At 38.0% G+C, this 23,121-nt stretch overlaps 1 protein-coding gene across 2 annotated transcripts in view; it reads right to left on the bottom strand.

The window, feature by feature from the left end:
• Positions 1-23,121, bottom strand: part of faf1 (Fas (TNFRSF6) associated factor 1) — a 90,540-nt gene that overhangs the window by 15,821 nt on the left and 51,598 nt on the right. For both annotated transcript variants that reach the window (XM_067414124.1, XM_067414125.1), the window contains exons 10-15: positions 22,127-22,250; positions 21,989-22,052; positions 21,689-21,770; positions 15,004-15,158; positions 10,827-10,963; positions 7,963-8,051 (exon numbers count right to left, since the gene is read on the bottom strand). In XM_067414124.1, the coding sequence (XP_067270225.1) occupies positions 7,963-8,051; positions 10,827-10,963; positions 15,004-15,158; positions 21,689-21,770; positions 21,989-22,052; positions 22,127-22,250 (651 nt within the window). The remainder of the gene's footprint in view (positions 1-7,962; positions 8,052-10,826; positions 10,964-15,003; positions 15,159-21,688; positions 21,771-21,988; positions 22,053-22,126; positions 22,251-23,121) is intronic.

Here is a 23,121-nt window from a genome sequence, read left to right as displayed (position 1 = left end):
TGACTACACAGTGCAGAGGAGATGAAAAGGAGGGATAGAGGAAAGAAAGAAAAGATGGAGCACAGAGGCTGATCAAAGGAGAGATACATCCTCAAATTCTATTCAGACGAGCTGTAAAAGAGTGTGGAAACCATGTTGTGGTATAGTAAGAGTTTGTGTAATGTTGTGTATGTGTGGGTCTCTATTTGTAAAGTCGTAACACTGAAACAATTCAGGTGAATCGGGATTACAAACAACTGGATCTTTTATCTGGAAATAAGAACAAATATACATTGACTATTCCAAACACAGTGCTTTTTAAAAACTGCCTAATCTGTCGCTCGTAAAAGGCAAAACCTTTGAAAAGGACATTCAAAAGCAACTGCTATAATAATAAAGCAATAAGTCATGAGAGACTGCACATTACACTGATTTTGCCATAGATAAGAACAACAATACCGTATGTTAGATACAACAAGGCATGTTGCTAAAAATCTCTTAATCCTGAATTTAAAAAAAACAATGGCCTCTCATGGCTTAATGGATCGATGAAACTACGACAACAGCCGTATGAAAGGTGTTAAAGCAATGATTACTTTGAATATTTTTTTTTTTTAGAAAATAATATACCGTATTCCATTACCCTGAAACAACTGAAAACTGCAAACAAAAACCTAAACCCCAAACTAATCTCAAACTAAACCAAGCCAAACCCAAACTAAACTCAACCCACCACAGCATAAACAAAAACTAAACTCAAACTAAACCAAGCTAATCCCAAACTAAACTCAACCCAACCCAACATAAACCCAAACTTAACCAAACTAAACCCAAACTAATCTCAACCCAACCCAGCATAAACCCAAATTTAACATAAACTAAACTAAACTAAAGCAATGGCCTACCAGAGGCCTGTTGCATGAAGTTAGCTGAACAAACTTTCAGAGTAGGTTTAGAGTTGACAAATCCAGTTAAATCCAACCTGGTTTAGATCACGTTCAACCGTTTCTCAAAACTCGGTATAAACTTTCTGTCAACTCAGGTTTAATCCAGAGTTAGCGATTAACTCTGAAGTGCGTGTACCTGAAAGTGTCACGTGGGGCAAACAGCCAATCACAGTGTCCGTTTAATTCCCTTCTTTTCTACGATTGAGAGATCGTTTTGAAAATTATCACGAAATTAAATGCATTTACAAGGCAGGAATAAACATAAACACTGCTACTGCAGCGACAGTTTGAGAAGGCAGCTGAAAGAATATCTGACTCTATATATATATATATATATATATATATATATATATATATATATATATATATATATATATATATATATATATATATATATATATATATATATTTGTCTACTTGTCTATTAATATAATAATTATATGAATATATTATATTAATTACAAGTAATTATAATTTGTATAATATAAATATAATAAATAATTAGCGCCAAAGTATGAGCAATTTTTGTCTCTAACGTTTTTTTCAATATAAACTGCTTTGAGAGAGATCTTTGCTTGCTTGAATTGGTCCAGTTTGTCTTTGCGATCTCTAACCCAGAATAAAACCTGCTCCAGAGCAGGTTAGCCATGTAGTGTTAGTAACAATCCACCTTCTTGAGTCCGAAAAACCAGAGTTTGCTCAAACTAATCTCGAATTTACCTGGGTAGCAACTGAAACTAGCTTTGTGCAACAGGCCAGAGGTTAATCCCAAACTAAACTCAACCCACCACAGTATAAACCCAAACTAAACTCAAATTAAACTAAACCAAGTTAATCCAAAACGAAACCCAAACTGAACTCAAACAAAACTAAACCCAAACTAAACTCAACCCAGCATAAACCCAAACTAAGCTAAACTTAACTAAACTAAAGCAATGGCCTATCATGTCTTACTGGATTGATGAAACTATGACAACAGCCATGTAAAAGATGTGATTACTTTGAATAATAATTTTTCCAGTAAGTAATATATTCCATTACCCTGAAACTGAAATAACTGAAAACTGCAAACAAAAACATAAACCTCAAACTTAACTAAACACAAACTAAACCCCAAAAAACAGTTTAATTTTCTCATAATATACATTGCACATCACCACAATGTTCAATGATTCTCAAACGACTAGATTCCACATGAGCACAGAAAAGTACATGAAACACTCTTTAAATACTCAAAAAGTCTAAGCTGAAAAAAATGAAATGGGGTGACCAAAGAGTGAGAAACCTTTGAGGACAGAATACAGTGAGTCAGTGCCGTGACCTGTACTGGAGCTAATGGAGCAAGCGGATAACTACTTTACCCCTGACTGCACAACCCCAGGTCATATCACTAACACACAAAGAGGAATGCTGGTGTGATCTTGATGGATGAGTGTGTGCTGTCTGAGTTTATATGTTGATCCAGACAGTGTATATAAGTGGTGTATGTCTGTCCATACAGACGGACAGACACACACAGGTCACCATGAGTCACCTGACTGTACAGGGCAGGGATGACACGCACACAGGGACATTTTCTTTAAAGGGCAATCCTAAACGGCCTTAAATGGCAGGCTGTTGGTGGTGGCACAACAACAAATGCTTTCAAACAATCCCACACATTACTAAGGTGGCTCACTCATTTGTGTATAAACAAACGGTTTGGATTTGAGGGTCACACCCATGATTTAAAATGCACCATGTTCACCAGTAGTTCATTTAGCTGCCATTCAATGTAAATTCGATTTAAATCTAAATTTTTCAATGCTACAATACTTTGTCCATTGAAAGCCTTTCATGGTCTGATTGAACCGGATAATCTTTTCTTTTTAGTTTTGAATCCAAACATTTGGGGCAACAAGTGTAGTCCAATTCGCGAACAAATGACTTATGAACTGGTTCTTTTTAGTAAATCAAAAGCAACCTGTGTTGTCCAATTCACAAAGAAATTACTTTTTATGAACATGCTCTTTTTGTTTAAATTTAAAAATGTTAGTTGCTTTTCCACTTTCCACCTGCCAGTGCGAGACAAGAGCTAAAAACGTGACGACGGGGCCAATGGCCTCAGACATCAAGCACCGAGGCCAAAATCAAGTTGTGCTTCCACTTTCGGGCCAGTAGCCCCGCAGTGCTTCCCTAAAACCCGTCCTTAACACACACATGGCCACTCACGATTTCATCAGCTAAATGAAAACTAGCTAAATTGGAAAATGAGCATGACAGAAGCAAACGTTTAGTCTTTACTTAAAGGGATCCCATGGTGTTGAGACTTGTATGGCTTAATATAACATAAATGATGTATCTTACTGAATTATGTGGTAGAAAACCCATGAAAGATCTACGTTATTTAAAAAATCGATTTTATATTTGGACCATGGGCGGCGCCATTTTGTTTGCGTTCTAGGTTGATGACGTAGAGTGGTTGAACTCCTCAATCAGCTGGCATTACCCGTTGCTATTTTTACCACAACGCAACTCGAAAATTGTTTCAGAGTTAAACAAAACAATTGAATTGCTTTGTAATTGTACTTAAAACACACTCAAACATACATGTGCACACAAACTCACCTACACAAGTCACAAACAGATCGGCGGGCGCGCACACACACACCTGACTGCTCTGTCTCAATCGCATGCATCATCACCAAAACATCCTGCCTCTCTTCCTCACGTTACTTTATCCCATCGTCCTACCTAGATATTTCCCTCTGCTGGTCACATTAGGCATTATAGTTAATCTACTATCAACAGTCTATCTAGGGAACAGGATGTGTTGAACAGGATATCAACACAGGGAATAGATTGAGGGTTATGTATGCGCGCGCAGTGCGTGCGTGTGTGTGTGTGTGTTCGCGCCGATCTGTTGGGGTGTGTGTGCGTTCGCGCCGATCTGTTGGTGTGTGTGTGTGTGTGTGTGTGTGTGTGTGTGTGTGTGTGTGTGTGTGTGTGTTCGCGCCGATCTGTTGGGGTGTGTTTGTGAGTCTGTGTGAGAGAGAGAGAGTTTGTGTGCACACGTATGTTTGAGTGCGTGAAGTCGGACAGCTGTTTGTAAATCGGCTTTACTCGTTATTGCGGTGGAACGTGAGACTGAATGACTGCACTCGAACATGTCCACTGGTGTCGGACAACACTACAAATGGCCGTCCCTTCAAATAATGCCCTATTTAAGGGTATAGGGTCTATTTCAGATGCAGCCCCTGTCGTGGAGACTGAGCAGCCCAACATCTCGATTGAGACAGAGCCTGTCGTGTGCGCGCCCGCCGATCTGTTTGTGACTTGTGTAGGTGAGTTTGTGTGCACATGTATGTTTGAGTGTGTTTTAAGTATAATTACAAAGGAATTCATTGGTTTTGTTTAACTCTGAAACAATTTTCGAGTTGCGTTGTGGTAAAAATAGCTACGGGTAATGCCAGCTGATTGAGGAGTTCAACCACTCTACGTCATCAACCTAGAACGCAAACAAAATGGCGCCGCCCATGGTCCAAATATAAAATCGATTTTTAAAATAACGTAGATCTTTCATGGGTTTTCTACTACATAATTCAGTAAGAGACATCATTTATGTTATATTAAGCCATACAAGTCTCAACACCATGGGATCCCTTTAAAGGGTTAGTTCACCCCAAAATGAAATTGATGTCATTAATGACTCACCTTAATGTTGTTCCACACCCGTAAGACCTCCATTCATCTTCAGAACACAGTTTAAGATATTTTATATTTAGTCCGAGAGGATATGCAAGTGTATGCACACTATACTGTCCATGTCCAGAAAGGGAATAAAAACATCATCAAAGTAGTCCATCTGTGACCTCAAATAAAGATTCAAACAGTTATGAATCAGCGTATTTATTTATGATTTCGCCAATGTCACGTGATTTGAGCAGTTTGACACGCGATCCGAATCATGAATCAATACACTGATTCATAACCATTTGAATCTTTATTTGAGGACTGAAAACAAACCCAGAAGAGAAGACAATGCTGAATAGTCGTAGTTTTTATGAATTTTGGACCAAAATGTATTTTCAATGCTTCAAGAGATTCTAATTAACCAACTGATGTCACATATGGACTACTTTGATGATGATTTTATTCCCTTTCTGGACATGGACAGTATAGTGTGCATACACTTGCGTAAGCTCTCGGAGAAATAGAAAATATCTTGAACTGTGTTCAGAAGATGAACGGAGGTCTTACGGGTGTGGAACAAAATTCATTAATGAAATAAATTTCATTTTTGCGTGAACTAACCCTTTAAAGAGTTTCTAGCATACTTTTTTAAAAGTGACTTATTTTTAAATGATCGTTTGTGTTAGGAGTGCACATCAATCATGCAGAATCAAACTAGTATTTACCATTTCACATAAAAAGAGAACATTTCTATTGAGTTACACCTGCTTCCAATCTATCACAGGAATGAACAAAACAACAAGGCTTACACGTCTATAAAAAATATTGATAAAATATCATGTTTACATCACATTTCTTTAGAAAGAGAGGGTTTTATTCATTTTCCACAAATGTATGCGTTCTGAGGAGGTTTGAGCAATCTCCCTCATCTCACTCTAGGCCTACTACTGTTATATTTTAGCCAGAGCTCAAAAAAAGAAAACAGGAGTTATTAATTATATAAGTTAACCAGATAATACATTATTATAATTATATATGATATCAAGCAGTCTCTGGTATTTCCATAAACATGTATTTATTATTGCAATGGTTAGCATAAAACCTTTAACATCAAATATAAATATATTTCCGCCTCACAAGGCAGATCGCAAGGAAGGTAATTTACACTCGCTAGTGTCCAAAAGTGAATTTTGAGCTGAAAATAGTTTAAAATGTTGAAGTTAGCTGTAACATGTTATAATAATATGGAAAATGAGCAGTGGTGTTGGCCATCTCCTGACTCAGGTAAACTCCACCTTGGTTCATGACAACTCTTAAAGCCCCAGTTGACCTGATTTGGACCATGGTATTCAACGGGCCAAAAAACCCTGGCCGTTGGCCCAGAAGGAGCAATGAGGCCTGACTATGCCCCGGAAATGACAGTGGAAACGCGACTGGCCCTGGTACGCACAAGCACGATTTGCTTTTAGACCAACAGGGAAATCACGGCTATTTAGTGACCCCCAGTTTAGTCCAATTTTTGTTGAATTAGAAATATTCTGCGCAACAAGTGTTCATCAATTCATAAAGAAAATACTTTTTTAGTGAATCAAAAACATACAGAGTGACATTTGTAGTCTGATTCACACAAAATCTAAAATTAATCAATTTGAAAAGGAAAAGATAGAAATTTTAAATTTTAATAATAAAATTGAAATGTGTATATTAGTATGCAAATGAATATTTACATTTGTTGGGAGAACTACTTCTTCCCCAGTGAGCAGAAAATGAATGAAAAGGCCAAATGTGTGAACTACAGAGTGAAAATATCTCCTCCTATCCAGTTCCTCTGGCACCCTCAATAACCCTGGCTCCTTGTTTGTATCCGTTCACATCACATTTCCTTCACAGCCAAACATATTAAAGCCATTAATTGCCACGAGGAGCAAACCGTCAAGGAGCTTCTAGCAGAAATCCATCAACGTGTCAGAGTTATTCAAGCGCTCTGACTGAGGGAAGCAGAAATTTCACAGCCTAATGGATCTAATGGAACAGATACAAATTGAAAATAACGTTTTTAACGGAACTTACTCACCGAGCCGGGAAAACGGCCTAATACCTTGAGTCAAACCGAAGTGTTCTCACACTGAGACAATGACAAAGACTATGACAATTATGACATAGCATAAATATTTTCTGTTGCTTTTTACAATTGATAACCATTTAAAGCATGGCACGCAGGGGCGCGAACTAAAAGGAGAATGCTGGGACGAGGCAAGAAATGTCATGACTTATCAAATCACTTAATCAATATGCCTCAGGGGGACAGTAACCTGTGTTTGCTGTCTGAATATTTCCCACCAAACCACAGACGCAAAAACATTAACACACACAGGTGAGGACAGATGACTAATTAGCTCATAACAAGTGTGGACAGATCTGTCATGAGAATGTGGCATGTAACAAAAACATTAATAATTAGTGTTTTTAATCAGGCAGGAAGTTAAAGTCCTCTTGAAATGTGCAATAAGGCATGCAGAGACACATTAATAAGAATAACCTAAATGGTATTCATGCTAAAAACGGTATACAACAGCATATTATTGTTAATTTTTCAATTCATTTGAACAGATGGACACATTTTGTTTCAGCTCTTTGTAAAAGCATTTGTTTGCAGACCTAGCACTGATTTAAACAATCGCATACCGCATGTAGACATGACACAATGAACTTGCATCCTGCCAGCTTTGTGTCGATTCCATAAGCACAGGCCCCCGCAAGCTTACATTACACAGCCAGTGAATTGTGCTTTTGCTTACACGGTTTGTCTGAAACCCAGACAAACACACAGACACAGGCGGAGTATCTATTCTTAACCCTGTGTGACAAGCCGATTTGTATGAGTCAGACAATGAGTGGTCATTTGTCCCAACATGCCCCTTTTTGTGGCCTAAAAATATGACTTTGAATCCGCCTAATAAAAAAGCACCTCTTTGTGCTCATCAGCGTCTGGTGTAGTGCATCACAAGTAATGTGCACAACACAGCTGGATTACTTGGATAAACTTGGATTTTTTTGAAAATCCAAGTTTATATTTCCACTGAGTTTGTCACAATGAATTATGGGATTGACTCCACAAAAGATACATGAAGTGATATTAGAATTTGGTTAAACAAAGCATCTAAGGAAGCTACATAATTAAATTGTCTACGTTTGTGTCTGAGTTGCGCCACGAGGGCTTAAAATGTTGCCTATGAATGGAACTCATTAGTCTTTAGGGTTTTAAATTGAGCTTTTCATAAAAGTAACCATGAAATGCAATTATAACTTAATATAATATGTGGTGCATATGAATCTGTCTGGATGGTGCCTGGTGATGTCTCACCTCATCTTTAATGTCTTCTTGTTGCTGTGCAGTGAAGATCTCCATGGCTCCCATGAGTCTCATCATAAGTTCATCCACTGTCGTGTTGCCTTCAATGCAAACATACAATAAAAAAATCATCAGACTGGTTGGAGCTATTTCATTTTACATTTTTCATACTATTCACATTAAAATGTACCAGAGGGAAAATTGCACATGGCACGATACGAGACATGTTGACTACAATTTTTTCCCCCAATACTATGGTATACTATGAATGCACTAATGCTAAAAAAAATTTTTAAAGGACATTTATTTTGTATTTATTTAATTAATGATATGTATTAATTTAATTATGTATATAACCATTAAAAATTTGTATATATATATATTTTTAGTAATTTGACCCTCTGTGGAAGACCTTCATATAAAACTAGGAAAAAGTTCAAATAGAAAACATTATGACAAAATAAATATATAATAAAAAATAGATCAAAAATAAATAAGCATTAAGAGATAACATAACAGTATTGTCCTCTGTAATGCAGATCTGAAATTATTTGTATTGCCAAAGTGCTATACAAATAGGTTTTACTGGACTTAAATGGAACAAGTACAAGATTCCTTACAGAGAGAAGCTTGACAATGAAGCAAAAGGAATGCTACAGTACGAACAGTGAGAGTCATTTCAACTAGCTACCACAAGTAACATTTATACAGATTAAACAGATATGTTTTCATAAATTATTTATGGTGTGAGCACTTCAGAAACGAAGAGAGATTCAGAAACTATGAATTTGGGATATAGCTGTAATAAATATACAGTGTTTCGAAAGTATTCGGCCCCCTTGAACTTTGCAACCTTTTGCCACATTTCAAACATAAAGATATAAAACTGTAATTTTTTGTGAAGAATCAACAACAAGTGGGACACAATCATGAACTGGAATGAAATTTATTGGATATTTCAAACTTTTTTAACAAATCAAAAACTGAAAAATTGGGCATGCAACATTATTCGGCCCCTTTACTTTCAGTGCAGCAAACTCTCTCCAGAAGTTCAGTGAGGATCTCTAAATGATCCAATGTTGACCTAAATGACTAATGATGATAAATATAATCCACCTGTGTGTAATCAAGTCTCCGTATAAATGCACCTGCACTGTGATAGTCTCAGAGGTCCGTTTAAAGCACAGAGAGCATCATGAAGAACAAGGAACACACCAGGCAGGTCCGAGATACTGTTGTGGAGAAGTTTAAAGCCGGATTTGGATACAAAAAGATTTCCCAAGCTTTAAACATCCCAAGGAGCACTGTGCAAGCAATGTGCATTCCATTGTGCATTTCAATAATTTTGAAATGGAAGGAGTATCAGACCACTGCAAATCTACCAAGACCTGGCCGTCCCTCTAAACTTTCAGCTCATACAAGGAGAAGACTGATCAGAGACGCAGCCAAGAGGCCCATGATCATTCTGGATGAACTGCAGAGATCTACAGCTGAGGTGGGAGACTCTGTCCATAGGACAACAATCAGTCGTATACTGCACAAATCAGGCCTTTATGGAAGAGTGGCAAGAAGAAAGCCCTTTCTTAAAGATATCCATAAAAAGTGTTGTTTAAAGTTTGCCACAAGCCACCTGGGAGACACACCAAACGTGAAAGAAGGTGCTCTGGTCAGAACCCTAACCCAAAATTGAACTTTTTGGCAACAATGCAAAACGTTATGTTTGGCGTAAAAGCAACACAGCTCAACACCCTGAATACACCATCCCCACTGTCAAACATGGTGGTGGCAGCATCATGGTTTGGGCCTGCTTTTCTTTAGCAGGGACAGGGTAGATGGTTAAAATTGATGGGAAGATGGCTGGAGCCAAATACAGGACCATTCTGGAAGAAAACCTGATGGAGTCTGCAAAAGACCTGAGACTGGGACGGAGATTCGTCTTCCAACAAGACAATGATCCAAAACATAAAGCAAAATCTACAATGGAATGGTTGAAAAATAAACATATCCAGGTGTTAGAATGGCCAAGTCAAAGTCCAGACCTGAATCCAATCGAGAATCTGTGGAAAGAACTGAAAACTGCTGTTCACAAACGCTCTCCATCCAACCTCACTGAGCTCGAGCTGTTCTGCAAGGAGGAATGGGCAAAAATTTCCGTCTCTCGATGTGCAAAACTTATAGAGACATACCCCAAGCGACTTATAGCTGTAATCGCAGCAAACGGTGGCGCTACAAAGTATTAACTTAAGAGGCCGAATAATTTTGCATGCCCAATTTTTCAGTTTTTGATTTGTTAAAAAGGTTTGAAATATCCAATAAATTTTGTTCCACTTCATGATGGTGTCCCACTTGTTGTTGATTCTTCACAAAAAATTACAGTTTTATATCTTTATATTTGAAGCCTGAAATGTGGCAAAAGGTCACAAAGTTCAAGGGGGCCGAATACTTTCGCAAGGCACTGTATAAATATAAAAGTCACATTTTGGTTTATTTTCATCAAGTTTACTTGTGAATGTCCCACAATGCATTGTGAGGCTGATGTCACATTCCCATTTTCTATACATATTTAACATTCTATTTCTTGGTCACTATTGGGAAAAAAGAAGGACATTTGTGACAGACTTTTAAAAAAAATGTGGCGTTACCACAAGTCAACAAGTGCTGCTGTCATTAAAACAATAGGGGGGAAGGCTGTATGTAAGGTTTCCTGAAATTCAGTCAGTCCATCCATCCAGACATGGTCTCAGATTTTTGGTGACATTTAGAACTGTTCTGCAGTTTTGATAGGCATTACATAAGATCTGCTAATGACTTACGGATGAAATGTTACCCTACAGTAGTTTTATTTTTAGTTAAATTTACACATGTAAATATTTTACCTTGAATGACATTTAAAACTTCATTTGATGTCCGTTTGCCCATGACAATTAGAAGTAATGGGAACTGGTCAGTCTTGTACGTCCGAATGGTCTGTGCAACAACACTGCCAAAGTGCCTTGTGCACATCGTGAGTAGTCTAGAGAGAGAGAGAGGGAGAGAGAAAGAGAGAGAGTGTCAGTAATTTGAGTGGACAGTGGACAGACAGCCAGTGAAACTCCCCTGAACAATCACTGCGCTTAATAAGAGTACACAGCTCATTATATTAACAGACTTTAAAACCAATTCTGCTCTCCACTCAGAGGACGGTCCTTCTCCAAACACTACCCTGGCCTGAATTAGTATTCGGCTCCTGCCACAACCGAATTTGATAGGGCAGAGAGGATTTCTTATTCCATTACAAAGACAGAACTTTAAATTAACGTTTCGCTGAAGGAAAAGGGTAGCAGGCAGACTCAGAGAGCTCGCAGTAAATGTCATAATATTAATGAATTGCTATAGAGCAAATGCAAATATAGATTAGCTTCTCTCTTCTTTTAATAACATCGGCTTTAATAACTGGAAAGTAAAATAGAGGAAAGATGGAACACACTTGAATGAGGGGCCATGATCAGCGTGGGAGAGAATAAAAGAGAAATTGGAGATTTTTTTTCACATCAAATTTCACCGTATTATCAGAGAACTTTAAAAAAAAATAATAAAACATTTGTGACAGAGGAAATGAGTGAGCACTTTATGGACTCTATGTATGTTCATCACTCAACCTGTAAATATTTTCTGGAATAGAATGTAGTGTGTATACCATCTCCATGGAATACTGTACTCCCAATTTCCAATGTGATAAGAGGTCATTTCAACCATGATCTCATTCTTGACTTATTTGATAAACTTCAGTGAGTTCCCTTAAAAACATAGTTGGGTGTTTACCAATGTCTCAAAGTTCTTTTAGGGTGTGTTCACACTTGGCAGGTTTGGTTAGTTTAAAACAAATAAACTTTGGTGCGATTGCTGTTAGTGTGGTTCGTTTGAATAGTGTAAATGCGAGAACGCTGTCATCCGCACCACCTGAAAAGGTGGGTCGTGGTCTGCTTCGACTGAAATATGTAGACATTTATAAGCGACTTATTTGCTGGATACATTCAAAATATATTATATTAAAATTATATCAATGCAAAACATCAAATCTTTTAAGTACTTTTTAAGGTTGATGCCAAAACACCCATGACATATTTACAGTAGCTGGCCTGTCACATGACTCTGAGAAGTGAGTGTAGAGCAAATCACAGAGACAATCAATTCCACATTAAACTGAGATGGCAAACAGTAACTTTGGTTTGGTGTGGTAAACATTATTTTGAAAAAAAAGAGCCATATATCCATTTAAGAAATAATCGGTATTGGTAAAATTGTAACAAAAAACATGAGAATATGGTGTGTGTGTGTGTGTGTGTGTGTGTGTGTGTGTGTGTGTGTGCGTGTGTGTGTGTGTGTGTGTGTGTGTGTGTGTGTGTGTGTAGGAGTATGTTGGCATTATGAATATTATACTATCTTCAGTGTAACTTTAAGTGCTGAATTACAGATGACTAGATTCCATAGAGCTGTTTCACTGGCAAAAACATTAAACATCATACAAATAACACTTGTGTTACCAGAGGTCCCATCAGGCATTGCAGTTGACAGTTCATTGTCACATCAGTGATGCGTAAAAAATCTTGAAGAATGTTAAGAGTTTTCAAAGGACCTCGGGGGAGTTATTTTTGATTTTCTAGTTAGTAACACCAGGTGTTTCAAGCATCTCGTCAAGTACAGCTTCATAATTGGAGTGACAAGCTCTTGTCTCCTCATCCCTTGCTCACGTCACACTCTTGAGTGCGTGAACCGTAATATTTCCCCATGGCTTGTACTGAAAGGTGTGGCACAGTATCAGACCATCTGCTGGGGCCACAGGGCATGCATGTACTGCTCTTTCTCTGACTGTTTCCATGAGAAAACAGTTTCTTGATCAAAATCATGATCCTCAAACTATGTGAAGACACAATTGCAAAGCAATTACAAACCAAAGAATGAAAAAAATGTTCCTGCTGTTTCTAAATACTTCTGATGACACATCATATGAAACCTAGACTTTGACATGTCTTCACTCAGTGTCTAGAAGATTTTGACATTTTACCATCGACAAGGCAAAACATTGATAGTCTAATTGATTAGAAAGGTAATAGCACACCTGTCTGACAAGTCACATGATTTTGAGGTATTGTTTATGTCTATAGCAAAACAGGAAAAGTTACACACCAGAAACTAACAGCATGTATGATCAATAGTCACAAACATAGCCTTGTTGAGAGCTCCAACATATAGTTCAACAGTGCTTTGGGTGACTGAGTTCGAGTCCTGGCTAGTGGCCTTTTTCCTACTCTAACTTTCCTAATGTTTCATGTCTCTTGTCAGTAGTGCTCTTTAAATTAAAAGGCAAAACACCCCAAAACATACAAAAATAATAAATAATCAATAGTGATATAATAACAAAAATGCTTTAAATATTATTAGCTAAGGGTGTAAATCTTTTGGTTGAGAATAGATTCCATTCACATATTTTTGATCGGATTAAAACGTGATTTAATTCACTTAATTATAAAGAATACAGTATAAAAAAGTTTATTCATAATGGATTCAATTTGAATCAATAAAAATTTGATTTGATTAACCAATGATTCAATACAAAAAAATATATAAAACATTATATAAAAAGCATTTATATTGATCTTTAAACATTCCCCAATGTATATTAGGGGAAGAAAATGAAAAATAAATAAGAAAAAAGCCAAGGATTCTTTAGACTGTTAGCTGGAGAAAACTTGAAAAGAAACATACATGCTACTTCTAAAACAAAAAATGAAGTATTAAATTATAAATATTGTCAGTATGAATTGAAATTACTTAGATTTGTTTCCCACTGTGGATAAATAAGCAATATGATTCAGCAGGATTTAATGGACTGAAAAAAAAAGAATGAATCGTATCTGCTAGAATGCATCATCAAATTGTGACCTGCAGCATTTTCTACCCTATACCAGCAACAAAGAGCACCTGTAGCACCTGTGGGTGCTAATTACATTCACTCTAATTACATTCGGCCTCTGGATTAATGCACAATTATGCTGAGAGTCTATGTGATCGGTGTCAGCGATTAGCGATTCACAGGCTTCATTCACAGAGTTAGCATTGAAAAACACTGCCAGTCACCGTCCACAAGCACCAATCAGTCAGACCTGGCTCTGGAGCGTGAGAATACGGTGTGTATGTGTGTATAAGTATGTCAGGGTATAAGGATGTGGGATTGTGTGTCTCTGTTGGCATTATGAATAGCCCCAGATGTTGCCCGCCTTTAATCTGTGGTAGAAAGGCTCAGCTGGGGCAAAAAGCAGAAGGGGAGGGAGAGGGGTATAGAGGCCGGGCCGGACTGAAGGAGCCCCTGCAGAAGCAGGTCACTGGCTGGTCTTTCTCTCTCTGTCCGCTCCGGAGGGAGGCCTTTAGGGTGAAGCCTACTGGAAGGAAAAGTGGAGGCCTGCTCAGAAGCAAAGCCTGCTGGGACCAATCAAGAATCCATCTGTTGCCTGACAAGTTTCTCCCTCTTTCTCTTTCTGTTCATTTAATTTTTTGACCATCCATCTTCATTTTGCTTGCTTCGTTTCTGCATGAAAGATACATCTTCGTACAGTTTACTCAATGTCTCAAATGAATTTTAAAACAGGGCAAGATAGTTTTTTTTCTTCACTTTAATACTATATTAGATGTAAATTTATAGTTTCTGAGGGCCAAAAGTTGCAACTGACCACAGACAAAATCCAAAACCCTGAAATTATGCGGGTGCCTGAAATTAAGACATTCTGAGGAGTGTGCTCTATGATGGCCGTGTGTCTAACTGACCCTTTAGTGGGGCAGATTAGTGCAGATTGCCCTACCAGGGCCTCAGTGAGCAAACACGACATCTTTTGTTAAGCCCTCTATGAGGAGAGAGTCAGGAGAGGAGAGAGGGGGAAGGGAGGAATGCCTCTCATTAAGAGATCATCCATTTTGAGTGTGAAAATACTTCCGATCCACACCGTTCTGGACGGTTTGACTGCCCTTGTGAGATCATGCGACGAGAGAGATGAAAGGAAGACTGCAAAACTGAGGTACCTGGCTTTATTAGCTTCCTTAGTAACGTCCCAAGCCCATGTGATGAAGTTCTGGCTGAGATATGACACTATGGAGTCCGCGCACATCATCTGAGAGCAGAACACGTTACTGAGGACGCTCTCGTCATTGTGGAGGTAGATGGCCAGCAGTTTTCTCTGAAAAAAATAGAGAAACATACAAACAGTTAGGGATAGGTAGCATGTGGATTCGTTTTCTGGCTCTGATTAAGATTCCTTCACAATTCTATTAATAGTTCTTTAGTAAAAATTCTTATTGTATTTGCTGCCCTCAACAGTTTGTAGCCAAATGATGAGATTATTTCAACAGAACAGCTAAAACAAATAAAAACAAATTTTATAAAATTATTTCAAAAAGGTACAATTTAAGGTAATTTGCAAAGTGCCATTAATGCAGTCCAAAAATTGCTTCTAATCCTATTTAAATACAATAACATTTTATTATTATTAAGGTTTTTTTTATAAAACATAAAATATTTAAAAACATAAATACAAATAAAAAAGAATAATATAATTATAATTATATATATAATATAATATAATGTTTTAAAATAAAATGTTAGTTTTTTTATACAAATACAGATGTGGTAAAAAGCTTAATTCTTCAGAATATGCAATATGTTAAATTTAACATAATAATAAGGATGTACGTAAACTTTTGACCACATTATACTTTTTTTGTAATTTTAAGCTGGACACAACAAAATTTAGTGTGATTAAATATTGGTGCCAGAGCATTTTAGCATGGTTATCAACTCACATTGGGGGGAAGAATGCACAATTGAGAACAGTTAACAGATCCAAAAGTTTATAAAAACTCAAACCCTTCAAAAATTTCACCCATTTACAAAGAATGCCCACTCAAGTCATTCCATCCCCACATCTAATCTGCAGTGAGGGGTGGGGGGAAATCATGAAAACTAAAGCTTCAATGGCCATTTCACTATCTATGAAGCCAGAACCCATCTAATCCTGGCTCACTGATCCATCCCTTATTTCATGATTCACCATCAGGCTTTCAGAGAGCTTTAAGGCCACTAATGCTTCACTAGGGTCCACGAGCAGAAAAACACAGCGAGTGCCCTCCCTGCAATCCCTGAGCAAAGCAAACACCCAAACCAAATCAAACTGATGCAGGATAAATCAAACTTTCTCTGAAAAACAAAAAACGAACAAATCGCTTTATTTGTTTTGCATCAAATGCCAGTGCCCTCCTTCCATCTTCGTAGGTTAGCACAGGAAGGCGCAGCTGATGTCGAAGCACGTCCAAGTCCACAGATATTTACACCGTCAAATGCACGGCAGTCGCTCGCATAACCCAACAACTAATTAAAAAAAAGGCACATCACCACAAACATGAAAGGTTTTGCCAGACAAGGCAGGGGAATAAAATCCACCGAATTACAGAACAACTCTGATCGTTTCCTATAGCTCTGACCCCCGACAGGTTGTCGAATGCAGCAGCAGGGATTTCTCGACAGGCCGATGGAGGAAAAACAGACAGCAAAGTGGGGAGAGAAGCAAAGTAGGGCATCAACGGAGCAGAGAAAGTTGGGCTCTATGGAGGTGTGTATGGATGGAGGACTGAAGGAGTGATGCTGTGTTTGCACAGTGATTAAAGCTCTCGAATGAGCCGCATGGCCCCTGGCGGGAGAGAGCTCGGGCCTCTTTCACCAGCCCGATTCAAGGCCCTGAAAAGATTAAACACTCACGCTGGGTAGACAAGCAAATGGGACCTGGAGAGATTTTACCCATCAAAAACTAAAAGGGGGGTGGATGAAAACGAGACATGAACTTTTTCCACTCATCTATTGCAGTCTGTCCTAAAACTGACGTGGCTGTTTCAGCACTGACTGAGCGTATTCGCTCCGAACTGCGAAAACATTTTGACCTTTTGAGGCCTCTAAGATTTCATTGAAGAGGTGGGGAAGCTACTCTCGCTAATAACAGTCTTTGGTCAGCACCCTCGTTCCACGCCCCTCCATTACCCACAGTCCCTCCTCTCCACTTTCATCCCATTGTTTTCTCTTCCTTTCTTTCCCTCTGTTTTGTGGGGCTTTTCTTAGCCTGCAGAAATTTGCGCTCAGTCCAAATTACTGGGTCCGTTCTGGGGAAGAAACTGACCCAAAAGCTCTCTCTGTCACCTCAACTCGTCCCCCACCTGCCAGGGACAAGAATCCATGAAATGGCGAGGAGGAAACGGTAGAGACTCGAGAGGAACATGGGAGGAGAGGACGGAGAGGGAGGTGGGTAGAGGGAGAGAGAAAGCTGATCTGTCCTGTGAGTGGGACAGCACTAACTTTCACACAGTTGTCAGAAAGTGAGGAATTCCCAGGCTAACTTTGGACATGCGAGTCAGTGTTGCAGCAGAACACAAAGACAAAGTGTATTTTACCTGATAATTGAAGGCCTGTTCACATCAAGCATCACCTTTAGCATGTAAAACACTGATTACAAGATTTTTAAAATGAAACAATGCATGTCTTTATACCTCTTTATATGAATCTGAACAATAATAGTCATTATTCAGATATTAAAGCAACTTTTAAAAATGATTCATTCAGATATAGAAAAAGATATATAAAATTTAATATGCACAAATGTTGGTAACACTTAATTTTAGTTAAGGTGTTGGTTTAGGTAACTAGTTGGTTATTAGCATGCATATTACTAGGCTACTGGCTGTATTAGTACTTATAAAGCACATATTAATGCCTTATTCTGCATGACATTATTCTACATAATAATAATAATAGATTTTATTTATAATGCACTTTTCATTCCGAAGAATCTCAAAGTGCAAAACATCCCTTAACATCCCTTACATCCCTTAATCCTACCCAATACCTAAACTTAACGCTAAAAAAACTACCTTACTAACTAAAAATAAGCAGTAAATTAGAAGTTTACTGAGGAAAAAGTCATAGTTAATAGCGAATATGTGTTCCCCATACTAAAGTTGCATTAAACTTGATGTAAACAGGACTGAATTCACCTAGTCAATGGCTCATGGCATGATAACCACATTGAGTAAAGAATTTGCGCTAAGTAAAAAGTCTCTTCCAAATGCATAAAATTGTTCTTAAATATCACAACATAAGTATTAAAGTTTCCAGGGTTAGGTAATATGATTGAAACAACTGAAGCGAAATGCTATGCGACAATCACAACCAATGAAAACATACTTTAAAGTCGGCATTAAAGGAAAATGCACTATTCCTAAATAGATCTTATTGCGAATAAGCCAGAAAAGGCGGATTTCTCAAATCATTTAGGCCATTTAAACCCAACCCCTTTCTTACACTTGACTGCAAGCCTCCATCCAATCAGCAACCAATAGATAGAACTAAGTCAGACCTTCAGGTTGTCGGCAGAAGGTCTGGACTCCATGGCAGTTTTCACTGGCCAAGGACCGCCCAGAAGCCATCTGACTGACATGTATAGCAACCAATCACAGCTCGATTTGTTCCGTGTGATGTAAGGAAGATGTCCCTAAAATAACAGATTGGTGTGTAAAACTCTTGCACGGCTTTTAAGCAGTCTATGCCGCAAACTTTACATACTTCTGAAATTTTTTGTTGATTTGATCCTGATAAGCGCTCATTGTCACAGTTGTAAACACGACGGCATTTTTCTTCCATGACGGGGTTTGGCTTCATGGCATCTTTGTTTCTAAGTGGACCATTTAAGGACGAGACACAGACTTCTCCTGGAAATCCTGTAGAATTCAACCAATCAGATGATGACTTTGAAACCAATTTTGTGGACGTGACTCAAATAAACAGCTATAAAAATAATTTTGGCAATTTGGACCAATGAGATACCATTGTGGGTGGAGCTTAAAGTGTAACAGCAGAAATAGAAATAAAGCTAGCAAAATTTCTTGATTTTAGCATCACGTTATATCTTAGGATGTAAGAAGGACATAGTTTTGTCTAATTATATCTGTTTGTTTTCACAAAACAAATTCTGTTGGTGGCTCCACCTGCCCGACCGTGAGAGTTACGCTGGTTACACAGACAACCATAGGTCTCTTTTAAAAGCATTGTGAAAGGATGTTTTTAATTACAGGCGATGTGTATGTGCTGGAGGGGGAGAGATGGAGAAAGTGATCATCCTCTTTTGGCTGTAGGAAAGCAAACAATGGGAAATGAGGAGTTCATATTACTGCGCTCTCTGACCTGTAGCGGAGTGCTTTAACAGATGGCACTTGCAATACTATGAGAAATTCTCCCACAAAAACTGACCAATAATCTAGTAATAATAATAATCTTGCTGCATAATTACAGTTTAACTTCGGGAGCTGCCTTGCATATGCAATACAATTCTTCAAGGGCCAGTAGAAATTTAAATTCTGTCATTATTTTTTCACCCTCATGTCATTCAAAACCAATATGACTATTTTCTTCCAGGGAACAAAAAAGCAGAATTTAAAAAAATAACAATAATTCTCTTATGTCCATGGTGCAGTTTTCTTAAAATTTTAAAAAGGATACAAACACATCAAAATAGTCAAAAGTCTTATAGTTATAGTTATGAGGTAAACAGAATGAAATGTAAGTCATTTTATATATTACATTATAATAGTCATTTTAATATTCCCCTCTAGTGTGCAAGTGAACCATTAGGATTAATCATTGATCACTGGATTGCCATGAAAAGAAAAGGAAAATCAGTCATGACAGGACATTGTTACTTCTCTCATAGATTTGGCATTGAGAGATGTCAGTATTGTATGGCTTAGATTAGAATATAGTGCCCGAGTCGAATGGACCATTGTGATACATTTCTGGTTGCGTTTGGGTCCTTTTTAAGACTTCAAAGCTTCAGTACCCATTCATTTGCATGGAAAAGCTGACAAACCCACTGACAAAAATAATAATTGGAATAAAAAGTCATACAAGTATAGAACAACAATTCATTTTTGCTATTCTTTTAAACAACATAAAGGTTGATGCTCAATCGGCAACAAAAAGAACTACTGACACATTAGAAATGCAGGACAAGAGTTGTCTTTCCTCAGTTGGCTTGTTAGCGCAGCGGCATCAATAACATGAAGTCATTCGGGTGTCAGAAACATCTCTTTTATTGTAGGCCGCAAAATCACTTCGTCACGGAGGCTCCGCCATAAAGCTCATGCATGAAAAACCCATGAAGAGCACAGAGGAGCTATGAATTTTGATGGGCATCTTTGTGCGGGTGGCAGAGGAGGGTTAGCGTGATTAGCTGGATGTTAAGGGGATTTGTGATGAGGCCTGCGTGCTGATGGGTGGCCTGACTCAAGAGTCTTCCGCTGATCCTCCAGATGAACTCCAGGGCCCCCGGCATTTTCATTAAGGACGGATTGGGAGCATCTCCCACTCCAGAAACACTTCATCACATGTAGTGTTTTACTTAGTGATTAGCCTCTCAGGCCTATGAGAGAGGGGCACAAGTGCCCTCAGAAAAATCCATCCCACACATGCACACGTGCACATGAAACGTTCACAGCCGTGGCTAAACAACATATACTTAACGAGAAGTCCGGCTGACTGAAAGGTGGTGAACACTGGCTCCACCAATGGTGTGAGTAGCAGGATTATCTGGTTTTAAACGGCTTTCTGATGGTAGCATTTGAGCAACCCGGTTCAATCCCATTTTTGTTTTTAATTTTGCAATTCTACATGGTCACGTTAGTTGGCATAAATTACATCATCTTTAACGAATAGCACAAATTAGTGTTTATTACAAATACACAAAAAATATTTTCACAAGTCATTTGGGACTTTGGAATACTTTTTTAGAAAATCTCACATTATTTTGGGGAGGTAATAAGTACTTTTTAATGACGCATAGCTTAAATATGTCCCATTAAATCTTTCCTAAAGATAAATCCTCTGGCTGAAACCCAAAAGGAAAACATTTCTAGCAACTGCGAATAACATACTAGAGAAGCACACATGGATAATGTATGACCCGTGAAGGAAAACACTGACTGTCTTCATAAGAGGAACACAGCAGGTCATCTCTTCTTCTTACGTTAGTTTGTTTTTACTGACACACTGAACTGTCTCCTCAGGGGAAAGCGGCGGCCATATTGTGCCTGTGCTGAGGAGAGGAGGAGATCAGCTGGGCTGTAGGCAGGAAGCCATTCCAGCCCGCTCCTCATGCTCAAAACCCCCTGAACATCTTGCTGCATCCTCCCAGTCTAATAAGACCGTAATCCACACAAGCTGTCAGTTGATACAAGCCTCCTTATGAGGACACAGCGGGAAAACCAGCGCAAAGCTGTTCTAAATAAAGCTTCAGCTGTTCAAATGGGAAACGGAAATTTGATGGGGATTTATCATGATGGGGGACCAGTTCTGCCAATCAAACCTTTAGCATTGTTAATATACCTGTGTGTATGACTCTCAGAAGAAGTTCTGGAGACATGACCTAGAAGTGGCGCATTAATTTATACGTGGACAACATAGGTTTCTGGAATCTGGCTCGGGTCATTTCCTGATCTCACCTCATACTGTTTTCGCTATCATTTCCAGTACCACCTCCTACTGTCACCATCAATTCAATTCAATGTAAATAATAATAAAATAAAACAAAACAAAAAGAAAGCCAAATAAAAAAGCCAATTTATAATAAAATGAAATAAAATAAAATAAATATTCTGGAGTTCGGTCTTTACTCACGTCTCTGGCTTTGCCGTAAAAGGCCTCTTGAGATGCTGCTTCCAAGGAGCCGATGTAGAACACAGGATGGCAATCGCCATATCTACAAAACGCACAAAGCAAACCTCAGTATACCGATTCTGAGTAAATACCCAATATCAGAGTAGCTATTTTCAAACATTACTTCTTCAACAAACAAAAAAAACAGTGTTGGAAAAATGTGTACACAAGACACATACTGAACTACCAAGAAACGCAGCATATGTTTGGTTTTCTTCAGTGAAATTGGATTACAAATATTACTTTGTCCAGAGATCTCACCTTCTAGAAAATTCAACAGTAAAGTGCAGTAAGGCATCACCCTCATTTTCACTGTTCTCAGGCACTGAGGGAAGATAAAGGAATATGTTAAAAAAGATTCTTATGGTCAGCCACAAATGAAATGACACTATAACTTACTCATCGGAGACTTTCGACAACTCGAGCTTCCCATGCCAAAGATCTCCGATTCATCTACACCAAATTCAGGTGCATCCTCAAAATCATCCCCCTCACTGTCACTGACCATGTGGACATCTGTGCACTGTAACACACACACACACACACACGTTGGGTTTTCATGTTTTATGGGCACCTTTCTATAGACATAATGATTTTTATAATGTACAAACTGTATAATCTATCCCCTAACCCTAAACCTACCATTACAGAAAACTTTCTGCATTTTTGAAAAACATCACTTAGTATGATTTATAAGCTTTTTTCCCCACAAGGACAAGGATTTTGGATATTGCTTTATAGGGACATTTTGTCTCCATAACATAGGGTTCCCCCTAAAGCATGGCTTTACTCTGTCACTTTGGGTGACAGGGCTTTTGCATGCCCCAAAATTCTTAATCTTATATTCGGGGAAAAATGTGAGATTAAACATGTCGTAAAACATTTCATTTTAGGATGGCTTTTAAATGACTTTGATGTTGTTTTTGCGTGTTTATAATGGATGTTTTTTCATTTGGAGTTGTTGTTTTTCTGTACATTACTATTAATATTAAAACATTTCTAAAATAAATACCTAAATTCATGAAAAAATTATTTCTCGCACTCTAATTGCTTCTGTGTCAATATATAATACACAGACACACACGCGCACACGCACACTTGCAAGGTAAAAGGCCTTTTGAGATTTATTCTATTCTTAACTTTACTCTTATTGCCAACATTTAAAATCTTTTCTCTTTTGCCATTTAAAATCAGGCAAAATAGAAAAGATTTATAATGTTGACAATAAAAAAGCGAGAAACAGCAATATGTATCAGCTAAAAAAAAATTGTAACCTCAATTGTAACCCCATAAAAAGAGCATAATAATTCACAAAATATTTCCCATTTTAATTCCACATTGGGGACCAAACCTAGTAGTAATGGTGCAGAGAATGTAATAGTTGCAAATTTGTT

This window comes from Pseudorasbora parva, chromosome 13 (assembly GCF_024679245.1).
Source record: "Pseudorasbora parva isolate DD20220531a chromosome 13, ASM2467924v1, whole genome shotgun sequence".
NCBI lineage: Eukaryota > Metazoa > Chordata > Actinopteri > Cypriniformes > Gobionidae > Pseudorasbora > Pseudorasbora parva.
The sequence above is the reverse complement of the archived record's forward strand: the minus strand, read 5'-3'. Positions and strand labels throughout refer to the sequence as shown.